The 25,207-nt window shown below is 36.0% G+C and overlaps 1 protein-coding gene across 2 annotated transcripts in view; it reads right to left on the reverse strand.

Annotated features, from left to right (window-relative positions):
• Positions 1 to 25,207, reverse strand: part of TAOK1 (TAO kinase 1) — a 164,516-nt gene that overhangs the window by 30,703 nt on the left and 108,606 nt on the right. Inside the window, exons 11-16 of one of the 2 annotated variants that reach the window (XM_041724224.1) lie at positions 22,248 to 22,415; positions 20,464 to 20,667; positions 18,122 to 18,256; positions 11,355 to 11,591; positions 9,277 to 9,405; positions 516 to 719 (exon numbers count right to left, since the gene is read on the reverse strand). In XM_041724224.1, coding sequence (XP_041580158.1) covers positions 516 to 719; positions 9,277 to 9,405; positions 11,355 to 11,591; positions 18,122 to 18,256; positions 20,464 to 20,667; positions 22,248 to 22,415 — 1,077 coding nt within the window. Of the gene's footprint in view, positions 1 to 515; positions 720 to 4,606; positions 4,736 to 6,685; positions 6,943 to 9,276; positions 9,406 to 11,354; positions 11,592 to 18,121; positions 18,257 to 20,463; positions 20,668 to 22,247; positions 22,416 to 25,207 lie in introns of those variants that run through there. The other variant, XM_041724223.1, reaches the window with a different exon arrangement.

Here is a 25,207-nt window from a genome sequence, read left to right on the forward strand (position 1 = left end):
AATTTATCTATGTTCATAGGTGTCCCTGATAATAATAAAAATAATCATTTTCATTGTGATGAGAGTTTCCACATTTGCCTAGTTAATAATTACATGATTATAACAATGTTAAATGGTAACACACAATTCATGGCACTCACTTCAGATCAGAAGGCATAAATTATCCAATTAATTTTCTCATATTTAAAAATTAATACTTCCTTCATTATTCATGATTTAATATTTATTAAATAAACATTAATATTATATCCAACTATGGGCCATATACTAGGGATATAAACACCTGAATAAAACCTGTGGCTTCATATAATTTCCATTCTAGCTGGGGAGAGAGACTTCCCCCAGAAAGTGTGTATGTGTAAAAGAAAGAGTAGAAAGAAGAATAAAATGAGAAAGCAAGCCATGTAGATGAATATCTGGGGAAGAAAGAGTTAGGCCAAGGGAATTATGAGTGCAAAGGACTTGCAACTGGGATGTGGCAGACCTACTTCTGATATCACACCATTCAAACATACCTCCCTGACAAGGTCTTGCTCCAAGTTATGGCGTCCAAGTAACATTCTTCTCTTGAAGCGACGGCATTCCAGCTCTAGGTATTGCCTTTGTCGTCGAAGAAGATTAGCCTCTTCCTCTGCTTGGAAATGCTGTATATTCTCCTTCTGCTTTGAAAGCCACTCTTGTTTTTCTTTTTTTGGGGTGCTCTGGTTTTCATTCAGTTCCTAGCAAAATAAAAACTCAGTTTAAAATACATAAAAATTGACTACATGAATACAGTTACTGTAAAATCTCGTAGCTGGTAAATTTATTTATTTATTTATATATTTATTTTAAAGAAGGTTTTTTTTTTTTAAAGATTTTATTTATTTATTCATAGAGACAGAGAGAGAGAGAGGCAGAGACACAGGCAGAGAGAGAAGCAGGCATCATACAGAGAGCCTGACATGGGACTTGATCCAAGGTCTCCAGGATCACGCCCTGGGCTGCAGGCGGCGCTAAACCGCTGCGCCACCGGGTCTGCCCGGTAGCTGGCAAATTTAAAACACGGTATTTAACTTGTGTCCTCTCTAGTGCTCAGGCAGGGCACTGACCTTCAGGAGGCAGGTAATAGTTTCCTTCTTCTTGAGTTACCAGTGAATTAGGACAGGGAAAGATAAAAGTACATTAGAAAATATGCATACCTTTTGGCTTTGCACAGTTACACTTATGATGATTCAAAAATACATAATGAAGTAAATGAAGTAAAACATCTTTCTTTAAATCATTCCCAAGAAGAGATAGAAGGTAGTGTTTTCAGGTAGAAATCATATATAAATTAAAATTAAGGCTAAAATACAGTTATGAGGGGATCCCTGGGTGGCTCAGCAGTTTAGCGTCTGCCTTTGGCCCAGGGCACAATCCTGGGGTCCCGGGATCGAGTCCTGTGTCGGGCTCCCGGCAATGGAGCCTGCTTCTCCCTCTGTCTGTGTCTCTGCCTCTCTCTCTCTGTCTATCATTAATAAATAAATAAATCTTAAAAAATAAAAATAAAATACATTTATGTCTCACTTGGTTTTTAGCATTCTAAAAATCAAGCTTTTGGCAAGATTATGGATGTACTCAATATAAAAGTCTTGGAAATTATTATTTTAAAAATATTTTATTTATTTATTCATAGACAGAGAGAGGCAGAAACAGGCAGAGGGAAAAGCAGACTCCCTAGGGAAAGTCTGATGCAGGACTTGATCCCAGGACCATAGGATCACAACCTGAGCCGAAGGCAGACAAACACTGAGCCACCCAGGCGTCCCAAAAGACTTGGAAATTAAATGGAAAATCGACAAAACCATGGGAGAATAGAGACCTTTTTTAGAAGTGGTATTTAATACTAAGCATTAATAACCATGAACAAATAAAAAACAATGCTTTTCTATAGCATTTTAAGTATCATCTCAATAACTATCTACATGAAAACATGTTTGTATTGGGCAAGATGAAAACATTCATCATATACCCAGGCAAACTCTAGGATGTTAAATTTTTTTTTTTTTTTTTTTTAGGATGTTAAATTAATACTAGTATATTTTCTTTTTTTTTTTAAAGACTTTATTTATTCATTAGATATATATATATATAGAAAGAGAGAGAGAGAGAGAGAGGGAGAGAGAGAGAGGCAGAGTCACAGGCAGAGGGAGAAGCAGGTTCCATGCAGGGAGCCCGATGTGGGACTCAATCCCGGGACTCCAGGATCATGCCCTGGGCTGAAAGCAGGAACTAAACTGCGGAGCCACCCAGAGATCCCACTAGTATATTTTCAACCCATAAAAAGCGATCAATATTGCAGAGAATACAAATCAGTCATCTTTCCTAAGTCTAAATAGATTTTTCAGAGATACTAACCTTATGGTCCTTCCTGTTATTCAAGAAAGAGACCAATTCTTTATAACTTAAATTCATAAGATATTCAAACACATAAAAATAAAAAGCAGATAAATTAGTAGTTCTCAAATAAGGGTGTATATGTACACACACTACAGGAAGAGACATGAGTAATACAGGCACACAGAGAACCACCTGGTATTTTTTTTTTTTTTTTTTTTTTTTTACTTATAAATTCAGTTAACAAATCGTGGCATCATTAATTTCCGATGTGGAGTTCAGTAATTCATCAGTTGCAAATAACATCCTGCGCTCATTATATCATGTTCCCTCCTTAATGCCCATCACCCAGTTACCCCAATCTCCTCCCTTCCCCTCCAGCAATTGTTTCCTGTATTTAAGTGTCTCTCATGGTTTATCTCCCTCTGATTTCATTTTCTTTTATTTTTCCTTCCCTTCCCCTGTTATCCTCTGTTTTGTTTCTTGAGAATCACCTGGTGTCTTTCTCAAAATCTATTTTTTAAAATATTTTATTTATTTATTCATGAGAGACACAGGGAGAGAGAGAGAGGCAGAGATACAGGCAGAGGGAGAAGTAGGCTCCCCGCAGGGAGCCTGACGTGGGACTCGATCCTGGGTCTCCAGGATCAGGCCCTAGGCTGAAGGCGGTGCTAAACCGCTGAGCCACCCGGGCTGCCCCAAAATCTTTTTTTTTTTTTTTTTAAAGATTTTATTTATTTATTCATGAGAGACACACAGAGAGAGAGGCAAAGACATAGGCAGAAAGAGAAGCAGGCTCCCTGCAGGGAGCCTGATGCAGGACTCAATCTCAGGACCCCAGATCACAACCTGAGACAAAAGCAGATACTCAACCACTGAGCCACCCAGGTGCCCCTTTCTCAAAATCTTCTGCCAGGAAATTTCCCCACCAAAAGTCTACTATGTCCTTTCCTCTATACTGAGAATCATTATTTTGAATGAACACACACACACACACACACGCATGCACTATACACCTAAAGAATTATTTAAGGATTTATTCATCTTAGAGAATGTGCATGTGAATGGGGAAGGGGCAGAGGGAGAGAATCTCATGCAGACTCTGCTGAGCATGGAGCTTGAGACCACAATCCTAGCTGAAAGCAAGAGTCAGACACCAACCAACTGAGCCACCCAGGCACCCCAGGAATGATTTGTTTTTATTTTTTTAAGATATTATTCATTTATTCATGAGAGACACAGAAAGAGAGAGAGAGAGAGAGAGAGAGAGAGGCAAAGACACAGGCAGAGGGAGAAGCAGGCCCAACGCAGGGAGCCCAAATTGGGACTCGATCCCAGGTGCCCAGGATCACACCCTGGGCCAAAGGTGGCACTAAACCACTGAGCCACTGGGGCCGCCCAAGAATGGTTTTTTATTTTTTTTATTTTTTATTTTTTTAGGAATGGTTTATTTTTTATTCTTTATTTTTTAAATTTTTAAAGACTTTTTATTTACTTATTCATGAGAGACACACACACACAGAGAGGCAGAGACACGGGCAGAGGGAGAAGCAGGCTCCATGCAGGAAGGAATGGTTTATTTTATTTTATTTTATTATTATTATTTTTTTTTTATGATAGTCACGCACAGAGAGAGAGAGGCAGAGACATAGGCAGAGGGAGAAGCAGGCTCCATGCACCAGGAGCCTGACGTGGGATTCGATCCCAGGTCTCTAGGATCGCGCCCTGGGCCAAAGGCAGGCGCCAAACCGCTGCGCCACCCAGGGTTCCCAGAATGGTTTATTTTTAAAGAAAGAAATGTGTGGCTTTTTTTTCACAGCTCACATATTTTTATTTCGAATCAGTCAGTTACTAAATAGGTGCTTAAGAAAGCTACCTTAAATAAAATAACTTATCTTTTCAAAGGATTCTTTTCAGGGCTCCTCAATTGAGGATCTCAGTCCATTGAAGAGTTATTGATTATAATAATGTCTTCATTCAAACTGATACACATTTCATGGTGACAAACAACGTAAGACAAATTTATCTTGGGGATCCCTGGGTGGCTCAGTGGTTTAGCACCTGCCTTCGGCCCAGGGCATGATCCTGGAGTCCCAGGATCAAGTCCCACATGGGCTCCCTGCATGGAGCCTGCTTCTCCCTCTGCCTATGTCTCTGACTCTCTCTCAATCTCTCTCTCTCTCTCTCTGTGTCTCTTATGAATAAATAAATTAAATTAAATTTAAAAAAAAAAAGTTTATAAAATAAATACCTCCTTAAGCTGTTCTTTTCGAAGTTTATATTCTCTTTTCTGGGACTCCAAAAAACTGTTTAGTTCTTTCTTCTGTTGCGCCTGAATATGTTGCTGAAATTTTTTCTCCTCATTGGCCATCACTTTAGCCTATAGAAAAAGTTAAAAAAGGACCAAATTAGTTAGGTTGATAGATTTAAAGCAGCAGTTTAATACACATTACCAAGGATACTATTTTTCCCCATGAACAGAAAATGAATATAAGTATTACCAAAAAGAGAATATCCAACAAATTATTTATACTTGTTACTCAGCATCCTTTAAAATTTTTATTTATTTTTAATTTTTATTTAAACTTTTGGCAGTTAACATGTGCAATACTCGTTTCTGAAGTACTTAGCATCCTTACTTGAATTTCAGAGAACCAATAAAATGGAACTTGTCTTTAAAAAAAATTTTTTTTTCAAGATTTTATTCACTTATTCATGAGAGACAGAAGAGAGAGAGAGAGAGAGGCAGAGACACAGGAAGAGGAGAAGCAGGCCCCATGCAGGGAGCCCGACGCAGGACTCGATCCCGGGTCTCCAGGATCACGCCCTGGGCCAAAGGTGGTGCCAAACCACTGAGCCACCTGTCTTTAAAATGTTGATCTTGTACAGGGTCAGAATGCTTTCACCTTTTTTTTCTTTTTCATCTAATAGGAGTATGTCCTCCCTCCAATAAAAAGCCAAACACACATTTATCTACAAATATAATTCGAACATGACTTATCTTTGTTGATTTGTATACAAAATAATGTAATTTATTCATCTTTAAATTAAAATTTGACCTTTTATTTATATATTGATATGGAAATATTGAATGTTAGACATACGTATCAAACTGAATTTCTTTTTTAAGATTTTATTTTTAAGTAATTTCTACACCCAACATGGGGCTTAAACTTACAACCCCAAGATCATGAGTCATAATTCCAACTGTTGCCAAGCCAGGCACTCCTTAGTTCTGATGATATATGCAACACGTATCATTGTAGAACATTTAGGAAGTATAGAAAAACACAAAGAAGGAAAATATTACACGATTTTAGCACCCAGAGATAACCAATATAAACATTTTGGTGTATGCCCTTCCTAATTTTTTCCATGCATATATATTTTTTATTTTATATATATATATTTTTTTTGCATATATATTTTTTTAAACAGAATTCTAACCACATTCTACATCTCATTTCATGAATTGCTTTCCTAAATATGCTACCATCTACCTCTTCCTAAGTTATTAAAAAATACTATCCAATGACCAACAGGATAATTCTTTCACCAAATTATTTCAAAATCAAATGTTTATTTATACAATAAATTATTTTGTTAAATTCTCTACTATTATAAGAGAATGGTTCTTTTGGGGGGGGGGGAGGGTGAACAGGATAGCTATGAATTAATGCCTCAATGTGGAACTAGCCAGGCATATTTGAAGATATCCTGTAAACTTACTGAGAAGTTTACATTTTACTTGACAGAAATGATTATCAAAATAAAATGAAACTGATGGGACATCAAAAACCTTAATAAGAAAAGGTTTCAGATAATAAGAATACTAAAAAAATTCGCTTTTATCATTTAGTAGAATGACTCTTATCTGTAAATAAACAAATGGGCTAAACCTTAATATGAATAATTTGTAATCTCTAACATTCCCTCTATAATCTTCAATTATTCTCTGATATAAGAATGCCACTATAAATTTAAGGACAGTTTCCAAAAAATATACAGAGAAAGGAATCACAAGTGATATTTTGAGATCTGAACCAAGTTACTAATGGGTGATTTATCAAACTCTTCAGATAACCAGAGTACCTGAGGCCAGAACAGATGATTAACTTACCCACTGTGACACTATAAATCTACCAAGTGTGAAGAAATAATCCCATGTCTATTGGTTCCCAGACCCAGTACTTGGTATTATACAGGTTAAGCAAATGTTTCTCCAATTGATTTGCTTGGTTCTGGGAAAGAGATACTCTAACATCAATATGTTATCTTGGTTAATTCTGGGATGGTCACAAGCTAGAACAAATAATAGTGAAACAGCTACCTCTTTTTCCATAGCAGCCTGATGTTTCTTGATAAGTTTCTCCATTTCTGCAGCAAAATTGTTACGCTGAGTTTCAAGATCTTTGTCTAATCTGAGGCGATGTTCATCCATCTCAGCCTTTAGCTTATTTTCCAGAGTCATCAATTGTTTTTGATGTTGCCGCCTCATTCTCTTATAGCCAGACATCTGTTCTCTAAGCTCAGAGTCCTGCTCATGTTCTTGCATTTGCCTTGTAACCTAGACATACAAACGATTGACAGAAAAGAACAAAATAAAGCAAAAGATTTCTTTCAAAAGCATTTTAGACCACTCTGTTATTAACAAAGCAAGCAATTAATTTAAGAGATTCCAGTTAGTATTTTTCAATTAAATTTCCAGCAGGTCTTTTGAAGAAATAAACAACTTTATTCTAAAGTTTATGTGGGAATGTAAAGGGCCAAGAAGGTCCAAAACAATCTTGAGGAGAAAAAAATGTTGGAAGACATACACTTTAGCAATCAAAACAGTACAGTATTGGTGTTAAGGACAGATTGACTAGATAAAAGGAATTGAATAAAATTGAGAAACAGACCCACATATACTCAGTCAACTGGATTTTCTACCAAAAATTCAGGTTAATTAAAAAAAGCAAAAAAATTTAAAAATTTAAAAAAGGAAAGTATTTTTTACCAAATTCTGCTGAAACAACTGGTTCCCTGTATAAAAAATAAACCTTAACTCCAGTATCACTCTATTCAAAAATTAATTTGAAAAGAATCATCTGACCGAAACATAAAACTCAGAATCATAAAGCAAAAGAAGACATGGACTACCATCAAAATTCCTGGTGGACACAAAAGGCACTGGCTATAAAGAAAAAAATTTAAAAGCCAAACTATGGAAAGAGCCTAAACGTCCATCGACTTATGAATAGTTAAAGACGACATGATACACACACAGACACATAGAGACACACACACACACACACACACACACACACACACACACACACAGGGATACTACTCAGCCATCAAAAATAATGAAGCCTTGCCATTCCCAACAATGTGGATCGAGCTAAAGTGTATTATGCTAAGCAAAATAAGTCAAAAAGACAAGTACTGTATGGTTTCAATCCTATGTGCAATTTACGAAACAAAACAGATGAAAATATGGGAAGGGAAATAAGAGAGAAGGGGAGGCAAACCATAAGAGACTCTTTACAGACACAGAATAAGGGGACTTGATGTGGATTGATTGGGGACAGGCTAGTTGATTTACTGGCACTTATGAGACAGAGAGAGACATAGTGAGATCACTAAATTCTAGAAAAACACACACCCCATTTATTGAGGACACGAAAGTGCACTTTCTAGAGACACACGGCTAAAGAATTATTTAAGATTATCACTTAGAGAATGTGCAGTGAATGGGGAAGGGGTAGAGGGTCAGAATCTCATGCAGACTCTGCTGAGCATGGAGCTTGAGACCACAATCCTAGCTGAAAGCAAGAGTCAGACACCAACCAACTGAGCCACCCAGGCACCCCAGGAATGATTTGTTTTTATTTTTTTAAGATATTATTCATTTATTCATGAGAGACACAGAAAGAGAGAGAGAGAGAGAGAGAGAGAGAGGCAAAGACACAGGCAGAGGGAGAAGCAGGCCCAACGCAGGGAGCCCAAATTGGGACTCGATCCCAGGTGCCCAGGATCACACCCTGGGCCAAAGGTGGCACTAAACCACTGAGCCACTGGGGCCGCCCAAGAATGGTTTTTTATTTTTTTTATTTTTTATTTTTTTAGGAATGGTTTATTTTTTATTCTTTATTTTTTAAATTTTTAAAGACTTTTTATTTACTTATTCATGAGAGACACACACACACAGAGAGGCAGAGACACGGGCAGAGGGAGAAGCAGGCTCCATGCAGGAAGGAATGGTTTATTTTATTTTATTTTATTATTATTATTTTTTTTTATGATAGTCACGCACAGAGAGAGAGAGGCAGAGACATAGGCAGAGGGAGAAGCAGGCTCCATGCACCAGGAGCCTGACGTGGGATTCGATCCCAGGTCTCTAGGATCGCGCCCTGGGCCAAAGGCAGGCGCCAAACCGCTGCGCCACCCAGGGTTCCCAGAATGGTTTATTTTTAAAGAAAGAAATGTGTGGCTTTTTTTTCACAGCTCACATATTTTTATTTCGAATCAGTCAGTTACTAAATAGGTGCTTAAGAAAGCTACCTTAAATAAAATAACTTATCTTTTCAAAGGATTCTTTTCAGGGCTCCTCAATTGAGGATCTCAGTCCATTGAAGAGTTATTGATTATAATAATGTCTTCATTCAAACTGATACACATTTCATGGTGACAAACAACGTAAGACAAATTTATCTTGGGGATCCCTGGGTGGCTCAGTGGTTTAGCACCTGCCTTCGGCCCAGGGCATGATCCTGGAGTCCCAGGATCAAGTCCCACATGGGCTCCCTGCATGGAGCCTGCTTCTCCCTCTGCCTATGTCTCTGACTCTCTCTCAATCTCTCTCTCTCTCTCTCTGTGTCTCTTATGAATAAATAAATTAAATTAAATTTAAAAAAAAAAAGTTTATAAAATAAATACCTCCTTAAGCTGTTCTTTTCGAAGTTTATATTCTCTTTTCTGGGACTCCAAAAAACTGTTTAGTTCTTTCTTCTGTTGCGCCTGAATATGTTGCTGAAATTTTTTCTCCTCATTGGCCATCACTTTAGCCTATAGAAAAAGTTAAAAAAGGACCAAATTAGTTAGGTTGATAGATTTAAAGCAGCAGTTTAATACACATTACCAAGGATACTATTTTTCCCCATGAACAGAAAATGAATATAAGTATTACCAAAAAGAGAATATCCAACAAATTATTTATACTTGTTACTCAGCATCCTTTAAAATTTTTATTTATTTTTAATTTTTATTTAAACTTTTGGCAGTTAACATGTGCAATACTCGTTTCTGAAGTACTTAGCATCCTTACTTGAATTTCAGAGAACCAATAAAATGGAACTTGTCTTTAAAAAAAATTTTTTTTTCAAGATTTTATTCACTTATTCATGAGAGACAGAAGAGAGAGAGAGAGAGAGGCAGAGACACAGGAAGAGGAGAAGCAGGCCCCATGCAGGGAGCCCGACGCAGGACTCGATCCCGGGTCTCCAGGATCACGCCCTGGGCCAAAGGTGGTGCCAAACCACTGAGCCACCTGTCTTTAAAATGTTGATCTTGTACAGGGTCAGAATGCTTTCACCTTTTTTTTCTTTTTCATCTAATAGGAGTATGTCCTCCCTCCAATAAAAAGCCAAACACACATTTATCTACAAATATAATTCGAACATGACTTATCTTTGTTGATTTGTATACAAAATAATGTAATTTATTCATCTTTAAATTAAAATTTGACCTTTTATTTATATATTGATATGGAAATATTGAATGTTAGACATACGTATCAAACTGAATTTCTTTTTTAAGATTTTATTTTTAAGTAATTTCTACACCCAACATGGGGCTTAAACTTACAACCCCAAGATCATGAGTCATAATTCCAACGGTTGCCAAGCCAGGCACTCCTTAGTTCTGATGATATATGCAACACGTATCATTGTAGAACATTTAGGAAGTATAGAAAAACACAAAGAAGGAAAATATTACACGATTTTAGCACCCAGAGATAACCAATATAAACATTTTGGTGTATGCCCTTCCTAATTTTTTCCATGCATATATATTTTTTATTTTATATATATATATTTTTTTGCATATATATTTTTTTAAACAGAATTCTAACCACATTCTACATCTCATTTCATGAATTGCTTTCCTAAATATGCTACCATCTACCTCTTCCTAAGTTATTAAAAAATACTATCCAATGACCAACAGGATAATTCTTTCACCAAATTATTTCAAAATCAAATGTTTATTTATACAATAAATTATTTTGTTAAATTCTCTACTATTATAAGAGAATGGTTCTTTTGGGGGGGGGGGAGGGTGAACAGGATAGCTATGAATTAATGCCTCAATGTGGAACTAGCCAGGCATATTTGAAGATATCCTGTAAACTTACTGAGAAGTTTACATTTTACTTGACAGAAATGATTATCAAAATAAAATGAAACTGATGGGACATCAAAAACCTTAATAAGAAAAGGTTTCAGATAATAAGAATACTAAAAAAATTCGCTTTTATCATTTAGTAGAATGACTCTTATCTGTAAATAAACAAATGGGCTAAACCTTAATATGAATAATTTGTAATCTCTAACATTCCCTCTATAATCTTCAATTATTCTCTGATATAAGAATGCCACTATAAATTTAAGGACAGTTTCCAAAAAATATACAGAGAAAGGAATCACAAGTGATATTTTGAGATCTGAACCAAGTTACTAATGGGTGATTTATCAAACTCTTCAGATAACCAGAGTACCTGAGGCCAGAACAGATGATTAACTTACCCACTGTGACACTATAAATCTACCAAGTGTGAAGAAATAATCCCATGTCTATTGGTTCCCAGACCCAGTACTTGGTATTATACAGGTTAAGCAAATGTTTCTCCAATTGATTTGCTTGGTTCTGGGAAAGAGATACTCTAACATCAATATGTTATCTTGGTTAATTCTGGGATGGTCACAAGCTAGAACAAATAATAGTGAAACAGCTACCTCTTTTTCCATAGCAGCCTGATGTTTCTTGATAAGTTTCTCCATTTCTGCAGCAAAATTGTTACGCTGAGTTTCAAGATCTTTGTCTAATCTGAGGCGATGTTCATCCATCTCAGCCTTTAGCTTATTTTCCAGAGTCATCAATTGTTTTTGATGTTGCCGCCTCATTCTCTTATAGCCAGACATCTGTTCTCTAAGCTCAGAGTCCTGCTCATGTTCTTGCATTTGCCTTGTAACCTAGACATACAAACGATTGACAGAAAAGAACAAAATAAAGCAAAAGATTTCTTTCAAAAGCATTTTAGACCACTCTGTTATTAACAAAGCAAGCAATTAATTTAAGAGATTCCAGTTAGTATTTTTCAATTAAATTTCCAGCAGGTCTTTTGAAGAAATAAACAACTTTATTCTAAAGTTTATGTGGGAATGTAAAGGGCCAAGAAGGTCCAAAACAATCTTGAGGAGAAAAAAATGTTGGAAGACATACACTTTAGCAATCAAAACAGTACAGTATTGGTGTTAAGGACAGATTGACTAGATAAAAGGAATTGAATAAAATTGAGAAACAGACCCACATATACTCAGTCAACTGGATTTTCTACCAAAAATTCAGGTTAATTAAAAAAAGCAAAAAAATTTAAAAATTTAAAAAAGGAAAGTATTTTTTACCAAATTCTGCTGAAACAACTGGTTCCCTGTATAAAAAATAAACCTTAACTCCAGTATCACTCTATTCAAAAATTAATTTGAAAAGAATCATCTGACCGAAACATAAAACTCAGAATCATAAAGCAAAAGAAGACATGGACTACCATCAAAATTCCTGGTGGACACAAAAGGCACTGGCTATAAAGAAAAAAATTTAAAAGCCAAACTATGGAAAGAGCCTAAACGTCCATCGACTTATGAATAGTTAAAGACGACATGATACACACACAGACACATAGAGACACACACACACACACACACACACACACACACACACACACACAGGGATACTACTCAGCCATCAAAAATAATGAAGCCTTGCCATTCCCAACAATGTGGATCGAGCTAAAGTGTATTATGCTAAGCAAAATAAGTCAAAAAGACAAGTACTGTATGGTTTCAATCCTATGTGCAATTTACGAAACAAAACAGATGAAAATATGGGAAGGGAAATAAGAGAGAAGGGGAGGCAAACCATAAGAGACTCTTTACAGAGAACAAACTAAGGGTTGATGGAGAGATGTGATTGGGGGACAGGCTAAGTGGGTGATGAGGATTAAGGAGGGCACTTGTTATGATGAGTACTGGGTGTTATATTTAAGTGATGAATCACTAAATTCTACTTTTTTAAAAAAAAAGATTCCATTTATTTATTTGAGAGAGACAGAGACAGAGGTAGCAAGAGAAAGCACGGGCAGAGAGGAAAGGGAGAAGCAGGCTTCCCACCAAGCAGGAAGCCTGACGTGGGGCTCGAACCCAGGATCCCAGAATCACGACCCAAGCCCAAGGCAGATGTCCAACCAACTGAGCCACCCAAGCACTACACTAAATTCTATTCCTGAAATCAATATTATGCTATATGTTAACAAACTAGAATTTAAATAAAAATTTGGAAGAAAAAATGTATAAACTAGATTCTTAAAAGGAGGTAAAATTCACATAATATGAATTCAGTCATGGGACGCCTGGGTGGCTCAGCAGTTGGGCATCTGCCTTCAGCCCAGGGCGTGATCCTGGAGACCCGGGATCAAGTCCCGCATTGGGCTCCCTGCGTGGAGCCTGCTTCTTCCTCTGTCTCTGCCTCTCTCTCTCTCTCTCTCTCTGTGTCTCTCATGAATAAATAAAATCTTTAAATATATATATATATATATGAATTCAGTCATTTGATATTTTTTGAAATTTTATTTATTTAAATAATCTCTACCTCCAATGTGAGGCATAAACTTACAACCCCAAGATCATGAGTCACATGCTTTTCCAACTGAGCCAGCCAGGTGCCCCTAAAAATTAATCATTTTTAAAAAATATTTATTTATTTACCTTAGAGAAAGCATAAAAAAGTGTGTGAGCAAGTGTAGGGAAGGGCAAAGAGAGAGGAAGAGAATCCTCAAGTAGACTGCTGAGTGCAGAGCCCAATGTGGGGGTGGGATCCCAGGACTCTGGGAGCATGACCTGAGCTGAAAGAGTCCGACTCTTAACTGACTGAGCCACCCAGAAATCCCAAATTAATCATTTCAAAGTGAATAACTCAATAGTAGTTAGTATATTCACAATAGTATACAAGTACCATATTTATCTAGTTACAAAACGTTTTTATCATTTAAGAAGAAAATCTTGTTCCCCAGTCTCTCCTGGGAAGAGACCAATTTATTTTCTATCTCTATGGAGTCATATCTATTTTAGATACTTCATATAGTCATGTAATATATAACTTTTATGCCTGGCTTCCTTCATTTAGCATGTTTTCAAGGTTCATCCATGTTGTAAGCATGTATCAGTGTTTCATTCCTTTTTTATAGCTGAATAATATTCTATTGTATGTATATACCATAATTTATCATTCATCTGCTGATGGATATGGCTATTGTGAATAGTGCTATTATGTGTATGTGTGTACATGTACTTGTTTGAATACCAGTTTTTGATTCTTTGGGTATATATGTAAGAACAGAATTGCTGAGTCATATGATAATTCTATGTTTAATTTTCTGAGGAACTGTCAACTATTTTCCACAGAAACTGAATCATATTACGATTGTATTACATATACACAATTACACTCTTATTACATACATATTACCAGAAACATACAAGAAGAGTTCTACTTTCTCTGTATGTTCTCTGATAACTATTTTTCTTTCTTTCTTTTTATCTTTATTTGTTTATTTTGAAAAATTTTATTTAATTATTCATGAGAGACACAGAGACAGAGGCAGAGACAAAGGCAGAGGGAGAAGCAGGCTCCCTGAAGGGAGCCCGATGCAGGACTTGATCCCAGAACCCTGGGATCACAACCTGAGCCAAAGGCAGATGCTCAACCACTGAGCCACCCAGGTGTCCCTATTTTTCTTTTTTTAAAAAGGCATCCTAGTGGGTATGAGGTAGTCCCTCATTGTGGTTTTGATTTGCATTTCCCTAATAACTAATTGGCCATTTGTATACCTTTTTTGGAGAAATGTCTATTTCAAGACCTTTATTCATTTTTTTAAGGGAGGAGGTGTGGAGAGAATCTTAAGCAGGTTCCACACCCAGTGTGAGCCTGACTTGGGGCTTGATCTCACGTTACAACCCTGAGATCATGACCTGAGCTGAAATCAAGAGTCAGACAATTAACTGAGCCAGTCAGGCACCCCGTTTTATGCATTTAAAAAAAAAACAACTTTGTTTTGGGGGGGGTGGAGAGATAGAGAGAGAACATGTAGTGAGGAGGGGCTTAGGGAGAGGAAGAATTCTAAGCAGAATCAGCACTGAGCAGGGAGCACAAGACAGGGCTCAATCTCACTGCTTTGAAATCATGACTTGAGCTGAAACTAAGAATTGGTTGCTTAACCAACTGCACCACCCAGTTGGTTGGTGCCCCTCCTTTATCAATTTTTTAATTGGATTATTACAATTAATTTTAAAACTAAAAAATTTTAATTTCTCATCATCTAGGAAAAAGAACAGGTAAATTACAGATGAAGAAAAAAATATTGGCAAGACAGATATGAGATATAATACCATAAACAGTTTTTTTTTTTTTTTAGATTTTATTTATTTATTCATAGAGATGTAGAGAGAGTGAGGCAGAGACTCAGGCAGAGGGAGAAGCAGGCTCCATGCAGAGAGCCTGACGTAGGACTCAATCCAGGGTCTCCAGGATCACACCCTGGGCTGCAAGCAGCGCTAAACCGCTGCGCCACGGGGGCTGCCCCCCATAAACAGGTTTTATAAAGAACATCTACAAATCAATATTAAAAAGATGAACATCTGAGGTGCCAGGGTGGCTCAGCTGGATAAGCATCTGCCTTCAGCTCAGGTCATGATCCCACTGTGGGAAACAGTATGGAGGTTCTTAAAAAATTAAAAAATACAAACACCCTATGTTCCATTAATTTCACTACTATTATTTACCCAAGGGGGGGAAAACCCTCTGGGTTCTCTCTGGGGAGAAAACTCTGAGAAATAGAAAAGTTCTGTTGGGTAAGCATCCAACTTCATTTCGGCTCAGGTCATGATCTCAAGATTTGAGATCAAACCCTGCACTGGGCTCTGCACTGGCCAGAAAAGCCTTAAGTTCCTTTCCCTCTTCCCTGTGACCCTCCCCTCACTCTATCTCTTAAAAAAAGAAAAAGAAAAGAAAAGAAAAGAAAAGAAAAGAAAAGAAAAGAAAAGAAAAGAAAAGAAAAGAAAAGAGAAAAGAAAGAAAACAGAAATAGAAAAAACATCAATTTAAAAAGATATTAAAAACACCCCTATGTTCATTGCAGTAGTATTTACAATAGTCACGATATGGAAACAACCAAGTGTCCACCAATAAATGAATGAATAAAGCACATGTGGTATATTACATACAAAATGGAATATTAGCCATAGAAAAGAAGATCTTGGCATTTGCAACAACATGGATAAACTTAGAGGGTATTATACTAAGTGAAATAAATCAAAGAAAGAAAAGTACCATATGATTTCTCTTACATGTAGAATCCAGAAAACAAATGAACAAATAAAAAAAACCAACAGACTCTTGAGGCACTTGGGTGGCAGGCATGTTCAGGTAAGCATCTGACTCTTGGTTTCAGCTCAGATCATGATTTTGGGGTCCTGGAATCGAGCCCCACATCAGGCCATACTCAGCATGGAGTCCGCCTTATAGTCTCCCTCTTTCCCTTTTTTATTTCTCTCTCTCTCTCCCCAATAAATAAATAAATAAAATCTTTTTTAAAAAAATCAACAGACTTAAAATACACAAAACAAACCAGTGGATGGCGGGATGGGTGAAATAAGTGATAGGGATTAAGAGGTATAAACTTCCAGTTATAAAATAAATAAGTTATGGAGATGAAAAGTATACACAGGGAAAATAGTCAATAATGTGAATAGCATTGTATGGTGACAGATGGTGACTATCCTTATTGTGGTGAGCACTGAGTAATGCATATAACTGTCAAATTACTATGTTGTACACTGACATTAATATAACATTGTATGGTAACTATACTCCAAGAAAAAAAAAAGTGTGCCCCTAATTAATTTGAGGGAGACAGAAACTGGGACAGAATTTGAGAAACATTTAATATATACCAAGTCACAAAATCACACGAATTAGCCTCTCTTTAGGTAATACTTCTCTAGGTATTTATTAAAATAGTCATGAGAAAAAAAAGTCAAGCAATCTTTGCTACTTACTCTGTTCAAAAAGTTATTTACATGTTACAGAATAGCAAGAATGACTTGATTCCTCAGGATGGAGGATGACATTCTTGACTCCATGTCATACAGATTCATGGGCCACTGCATGGGATTTATAAAATCTGCTTATGTCGTTGATAAACTCAGATAACTTTTCTCTCAGATATATCTTTTATACTTCCTGTTAGATTTTCTAACAGCCTGCTTTTCCTAGGATATCTTAATTTCTTTTTATCCCTAGTATTCTTTATCATGTTTTGGTCCTACTTATCTGACTGATTAGGATGATAAGTAGCCTACTAAAACAATATCCTTGTAAAGGACACATGATCCATTTTTAAATAGTAATCTCTCATACCCAATGTGGGGTTCTAACTTACATCCCTAAGATCAAGTGTCACATGTTGTACTGACTGAGCAAATACGGCATCATTTATAATCCTTTTATTTTTTTAAAGATTTTACTTATTTATTCACAGAGACAGAGAGAGAGAGAGAGGCAGAGACACAGGCAGAGAGAGAAGCAGGCTCCATGCAGGGAGCCCGACATGGGACTCGATCCTGGGTCTCCAGGATCAGGCCCTGGGCTAAAGGTGGTGCTAAACCGGGCTGCCCCCATAATCCACTTTTATTGTTATTTGGGAAATCAGAAGAACTATACTTTGAATATACTAAATTGAATTACTCGCCATTTCCCGAACATTTCCCCTCATTTTGGTTAGCTTTAGTATTTCTTTACTGTTAATTCTTAGAAATAACATTTTTTCTTCCTCTCTATGCTTAAAATCAACAAACTATTAAAGTTCAATTTGTTTTATTTTTTATTATTTTTTAAAGGATTGATTCTATCTATATATCTATGTATCTATGTATCTATCTCTATATATATTTGAGAGAGAAATCGAGCGAGCATGTGTGAGCAGAGAGTAAGGGAGAAGGAAGGGAAAGAATCTCAGGCAGACTCTGTGCTAAGCGCAGAGCTCCACTTGGGGCTTGATCTCAGGACCATGAGATCATGACCTGAGCCAAAACCAAGAGTGGGATGCTTAGTGACTGAGCCACCTAAGCATCCGTAAACAATTTGTTTTATAAATATTTCCTTTATACCTCAAAACAAAAGTAATCTGAATTACTATTTAGTACCTTCTAGCCCTCGTAAGCATTTAATATATTCTAACACATTAGTTATTTGTGTATGTCTTGAAGACATTACTAGTTTAACATCTCTCAGAGTATTCTGTATATCTTTCTCATAAGAGGCACTTAAATGTTAAATGAGAATTCTGAAAAATAACCCCAAATACAAAAAAATAAGATACAGTTATTCTTTAGTACAGGTGCCACAGTTCAAAATAAAAAATGTATTTCTAATCAGGGGAAGAACATACCAGTGATGCCGTCCGTATAGTAGCAAAGTGTTCTCGATTACGATAGTGTGATTTATGACGAGACACTTGTGGTGGAGACTGTGGATCCGATGCTCTTGTTCTAGGATCTCCCTCTTCTCTGTAATTTTCTTCCTCCTAGACAAAGAAAGAAACAATACTATTTCAGGTGAACAAATACAGTTCACTTGAGCTTTCAAGAAAATTTAAAGATAACTTGTTCAATTTATCTTAAAGACATAATTTTAAAAAGCAAAAAACAAAAATTATGAATGCTGACATTTTATTTTCAACATAATTAGAATCAGGAAACATTATTCTCTCAGTGTATACAATAGTACAACAGATTTAGGATCAGGAATTGTATGAGGTTAGATTTATATCCTACTTATTATACAGAAAATAAAAAGGATTAATTATTTTAAAAAGCAGGAAAAATGAATTATTCTAAGGCTCTTGGTTTTTATTTTTATTTTTATTTTTTGGCTCTTGGGTTTTCAAAGCAATAATATATCTTTTCTTTTTTTCTTAAAGATTTTATTTATTTATTCATGAAAGACACAGAGAGAGAGGCAGAGACACAGGCAGAGGGAGAAGCAGGCTCCATGCAGGGAGCCCGACATGGGACTCGATCCTGGGTCTCCAGGAGCACACCCTGGGCCGAAGGCGGCACTAAACCACTGAGCCACCCAGGGATTCCCAGCAATAATATATCTTAAAAACACATTTATAATACTTCTGCCATTGTCCGAAGTAAGTATCCAAAAAATAACTGTAGAAATTTTAAGAACCATGTCTTTCCTTATATATGCCTTAGTTTATTAACTGAAGAGGAAGTCAATTAAGCAGCAACCAACTAATTGTGGGAATAATCTTTGTTACTCTTCATTCTATTGCCTAAGTATATGAAAATTAAACATGATTTTGCCCTGAAGAACACTACTACATAACTAAGTCATTCTTTTTGTTTTTTTTAAGATTTTATTTATTCATGAGAAACACAGAGAGACAGAGACATTGGCAAAGGGAGAGGGAGGCTCCCCACAGGAAGCCTGATGTGGGACTCTATCCTGGGACCCCGGAATCATGACCTGAGCCAATGGCAGACATTCAACCACGGAGCCACCCATGAGTCCCATAACTAAATCATTCTTAATCACTTTTCGTGTGTGTTTGTGTAGTAAAATATATATATAATTTGCCAGTTCAACCATTTTTAAATGTACAATTCAGTGGCATTAATTATATTCCCAATCTTGTGCAACCACTGCCATTTCCAAAACTTTTCCATCACCCAAATGGAAATTGTATCTGTTAACCAAAACTCTTCATTTTATACTCTACTCAGTCCCTGGTAACCACTAATCTACTTTGCGTGTTTATGAACTGCCTATTCTAGAAATTTCATAAAAGTGGAATTATGCAATATTTGTCTTCTTGCATCCAGCTTATTATCACTCAAGTTATAGCATGTATCAAAATTTCATTCTTTTTCATAACTGGTAATATTCCTCTGTACGTATATACTATGGTTTATCTATCTATTCATCTCTTGCTTAACACTTGGGTTAGTTCTACCTTTTAGCTCCTGTGCCTAAAAAATTTTTAGGTAATATTGTAAGCTGTGAAGTTAAAAAGGAAGTACTCCTATTGCTAAAAACAAGTTACCTCTCAAAATGTTTTCAAGAAAATTAAAAATTCTGTATTCAGAGTGTGAAGAATAATGTACTTATTTCCTAAACTAATAATTTACAATTATTAGCAATTAGTTTTATTTTATTTTTTAAAAGATTTTATTTATTTATTCACGAAAGACACACACACAGAGAGAGAGAGAGAGACAGAGAGAGAGACAGAGAGAGAGACAGAGACACAAGCAGAGGGAGAAGCAGGCTCCATGCCGGGAGCCTGATGCGGGACTCGATCCTGGGATTCCAGGATCACGCCCTGAGCCGAAGGCAGGCGCCAAACCGCTAAGCCACCCAGGGATCCCTGTAACCCTTTCTTTTAAAAGACAACCACTATCATGACTTTAATGTGTATACCTACTACTTTTAAATACTTTATTTTCATGAAATTAACTCAAATTATATATTACGTAGTGTTTCTTTATTTCTTTCTTCTGATATTTTAAAAATATTCTTTTAGTATTTTCAAAACATTAGTTTCCCAAATGCAGACATTACACTAGGAAAACAAGCCTCCTACTACTTTAAAATAAATTACCTAAAAATGAAACAGCCAAACTTCTGAAACATCCAAGACAATCTCCTAATTAAACTAATCAGCTGAAGAAAATTATTTACCAAAGTTGAAAGTTTTTTCACTGAAATCCAAATACTCACAGGTTTTAAATGGATAACAGAACTATTAGACATCACTGTGTGGTCTCCCTCCATCATATCTAGCTCACTCTTGTCATCTGAGGCATCTGGAAGACTGTTAACACTACTACTTTGGCTACTGGCACTGATGGACATACTGGGAATAGACTGATTACTTCCAACACTATTCACTGTTCCTGTTCGGCCAACACCATGATCTTGTTCCTAAAGGAAAAGAGCATTAGGTTAAAATATCTGTCTCTTTTGAAATTGCTAATTATAATCACTTATCACACTGCTTAGTACACAGTCTTTAGAAAGAAACTCAAAAGTCTATCGTGAGAAACTTCCTGTACTTGTCAAGGCCAGGAATTTTACCAACTGAAAAACAAATAAAAATGATCAACAAATAAATAACAAAAATTCCAACCACCTGTGTCAAAAATTCAGTTCATCACTTGGTTATTTCCGAAGCATAACATTTTCTCTAAATTGCTTGACATTTTTTTGAAATCCATTTCTACCACACATCTCATGTGTGGTATATAGAGAGATTCTGCTCATTTCTCAATAATTCCCATAGTTAAAACAAGCCTCAATCTTTTTAAAATCCTATAAATAACCACCTTTAGTTGTTGTTTTGTTTTGTTTTGTTTTGTAAAGAGGGAGAATATGCTGGTGTGTGCATGCAAGCAGGATGGGAGAGGCAGAAGAGGGAAAGAGGGAATCTCAAGGATGTTCCTTCCACACCAGAGTTCAAGGCCGAGGCTTGATCCCACAATCCTGAGATCATGACCTGAGCTAAAAACAAGAGTCCATGCTTAACTGACTGCACCCTCAAAATAATTTTCTAATGATTACTGTATGAACTAAAAAACAAAACCAAAAGCACCAAAACTTTACATTTATATATATGTTTAAGTACTATATTTTATAGTTCATTAATTATGTAGCACTATTAAAAAAAATAACTATTACTCCAGGTCTCAGAATGCAAAATGATCTCTCTTACTGAAAACCAATAAATTCTGACAGGAGCAAAGAAAACTGAAAATATTTAGAGTAAAAAAGCTCCAAAAATAATGTATATTTCCTTGTGAGAAAAAGTATATTTCCTAATTTCCTATTGTATATTTCCTTGTGAGGAAATGTATATTTTCCTAATGTATATTTCCTTGTGAGTAACATTTCTACTGCAAATTTAAACTTCCATACTCCCTAAAAGGCAATATGGAAAGAACTTTGCCTTGAGAGTGAGAGATACATGAATTTGAACCCAAATGAACCTATGATGAGTTAACTACTCTGAGCTTTGCTTTACTCATCTGTAAAATGAGTATTTTAGAACTGTGCAAATGGAATGAAATTATTCAGAACTGAAAAGAATCAAGTATCCCTGGTGACAGAGCATAATGCTTGGTAATTCTAAAGACTTCTGAATGAGTACTGTCCATTTCCATAGTCTATAATTTCAAATGCTTCCAAAAGCATGTCCCATGGAATCCGACAATAAGGCAAAAGAGGGTTCAGTATCCAAAAAATTTGATGAGGACTAGATTAAAGTTGAACAGGTTTCTTTAGTAAAAGATTGCAGAGCTTTACTATACCAATAAACACTACGAAGGGGTTGGGTTTAAAGAATGCAAAACTTTTTTTTTTTCTACCTGGGATCTTACAGGACCAGTGTTAAGAAAACACAATCTGGGAACCATTAATATAAAACATTTGTGGTAAGACAAGTTGTATAAGGAAAGAAGCCAATAAAGAAACAGAGCTCAAAATGTGAGTCATTTCTAAGTTATTACCTCTTCTTCTTCCTGTGCTTCTACTGCTGGTCCATTATGTGCCTCCTGGAAAAGGAGTTTCTTCATCTTTCGATACTGTAGATTGTCCAGCTCTCTCACTGCATCCTTTGTCCTTTGAATGAGATCTATTAACACTGTTTCAGGGCGCTCGCGAAGAACAAACATGTGCTGAATAAGAGTACAAGGCAAAAGTCAGATTGAAACTTATATTTTTTCAATTAGTACAAATGTATCCTTTTCTCACAGTGGAATTACTATCTGAAGTAATCACGATAAGATAACACATATAATCTATAGCTATCTAATTCTATTACACTTTTGACTTCTTGTATTTACAAAACTGCCATCTACACATATACATTCTGGGCATACATAACTATCCCTGTACAATTTATGGAAACGTGTTATTTTTGTTGGCCAACTGAAAATGCAGAGTTCAAATAATCAAAGAGTCTGGGGTGCCTGGGTTGCTAGGTGGTTGAGCATCTGCCTTCAGCTTCAGGTTGTGATCCTGGGGTCCTGGGATCCAGTCCTGCATTGGACTCCCCACAGGGAGCCTGCTTCTCCCTCTGCCTATGACTGTGCCTCTCTCTGCCTCTCTTTGTGTCTCTTATGAATAAATAAATAAAATCTTTAAAAAAAGAGAAATAATCAAAGAGTCTAATTAAACACTAAGAATTAAGTCCAATTAGAGGGCTAAAAAGGGCTAAATAAAGGTTTATGTATTCTTAGAACTGATTTCATAGAAAAGACATGTTCAGTTCTGAGTTATATCAGGTTTCAATGTGTTTATATGTAACATATAATGTATGTTTTGTTAATATGTTATTTGTAACATATAATGAATGTATTTACATGTAACATAAACTTGGGTATTATAAGTTCCTTTAGGTGTTGCATAAATAATACTCCATAAAATACTAGCAGTTTCCTAAAAGCCATTATACAATTATATAATTTTTTTAAAGATTTTATTTATTTATTCATGGGAGACACACAGAGAGAGGTAGAGACACAGGCAGAGGGAGAAGCAGGCTCCCTTAAAGGAGCCCGATGTGGGACTCAATCCTGGGTCTCCAGGATCACATCCTGGGCTGAAGGCGGCGCTAACCCGCTGAGCCACCCAGGCTGCCCCTACTTTGTAATTTTTACCACTAACATTTAACAAGCTTAACCTTATCTAATATAGAAAAATAGAACAATTCCAACATTAGAATTATCACTGCTATATTTTGATATTTTTTTACAGAAATTTTCTACATATAAATTTGTTTTGTAGATACATAGTTAGCATTTAGGTTGCAGAAAGACATCTTTTGCCTTGAGTTCTATGAAATGTACTTGAATTCTGTAATACTCTTACCTTTTTAGTTCAAATGTATTTCTTCTCTAAAATTTTTTTCTTTTGCCTTTTGATTTTGTTACTCAAAAGAAGAATCATTTTTTTATTTAGCTTGTGTTTTTTTGTTTGTTTTTTTTTTAGTAGGCTTCACACCTAGTATTGTAGCCCAACCCAGGGCTTCTTAAACTTATGACACTGAGATCGAGACTTGAGCTGAAATCAAGAGTTGGATCCTTAACCGACCAAGCCACCCATGGGCCCCCTTTATTTAGGTTTTTGACTCTGTTCTTGGACTTTCAACACATTCACAACAATTTTCTGTTCCTCAATAAGGAAAGACACTTGATCCTGTCAAGAACATACTTAGCACACATGGAATCACCATAGGCCCTGCTGATGTGTTTTTCGTTTTAGGCAACTTCGTAAGAACTGTGGGTATTATAGCACAAACTCCTCAAAGTCGGGGCAGCGCGGGTGGCTCAGCGTTTTGGCACTGCCTTCAGTCCAGGGTGTGATCCTGGAGGCCCGGGATCGAGTCCCACATCAGGCTTCCTGCATGGAGCCTGCTTCTCCCTCTGCCTGTGTCTCTGCTTCTCTCTCTCTCTCTGTGTGTGTATGTGTGTCCTCATGAGTAAATAAATAAAATCTAAAAAAATAATAATAAAAATAAAATAAAAAATCTTTAAAAAAAAAAACTTCTCAAAGTCAGCCTGGGCATACAGCACATGCAGATTTTGGTGCTTTCCCAACTTTATTGGTATAAAGGTAAATGATTCTATTACCAGGGGCTTAGGACAGGCTAGTTTTGTTAGACATTTTATTGTAGGGAAGACTATAACAGTATACCAAATGCTAGACCATTCTGAATGCCTATGGATGCCATCCCCTGAAAAGTTTCTCTAAAGAATTTTAACTACACAGTATTTTATTCTACTTTTACTGTTGTCTAAGTATTGTTATTTTGAATTCATAAACTAATGCCTGTAGATTATTTCATCAAATATTTATACTAAAAATGTTTAACCATTATCCTAATTTTGGATGGTTACTTCCAATTTTCAATTCTTAGTTTCATAAATTTAAATTTTTTCCTATTAACTCTTTTTACAATAAACTGCAACAGAAGTATAATTAGGCCAAAGGAAAGAAGTACTTGATAGATACTTCCTATCATTTTCATTTTCCTGCTATAAACCAGGTAAATGAATACTATATGTAGACTTGGGATCTAATCACCAAATACCTGGCCCTGGTGGGTTGGGTTATTACCAAAACAGCTTCTTTTGCCTATATAAGGCAAGTATAAGAAGCCAGTCAGATTTTTTCTTTTTCCTGAGCCTTAGTTTGGATGTATCACTGTTTACGATACTCAATCTTCTTATCCAAAAATAATAAACCTTAAATTTCTAAGTTTGATAGTTTTCTACATATAGATCTTACTTATTTATCACTAAAATAATTCATAGTTATACTAAACCTTCTGCTATTATGAGTTTCTATTAATTCAGGCTTTCATTTCTGAGACTGAGTGAGCTAACTGTTTAGAACCCCACAAACATTTTTAAAACTATACTGTTTTCTACATACTGTGGTTGCAAATAATAATATACACACACAC

This window comes from Vulpes lagopus, chromosome 12 (genome assembly GCF_018345385.1).
Source record: "Vulpes lagopus strain Blue_001 chromosome 12, ASM1834538v1, whole genome shotgun sequence".
NCBI lineage: Eukaryota > Metazoa > Chordata > Mammalia > Carnivora > Canidae > Vulpes > Vulpes lagopus.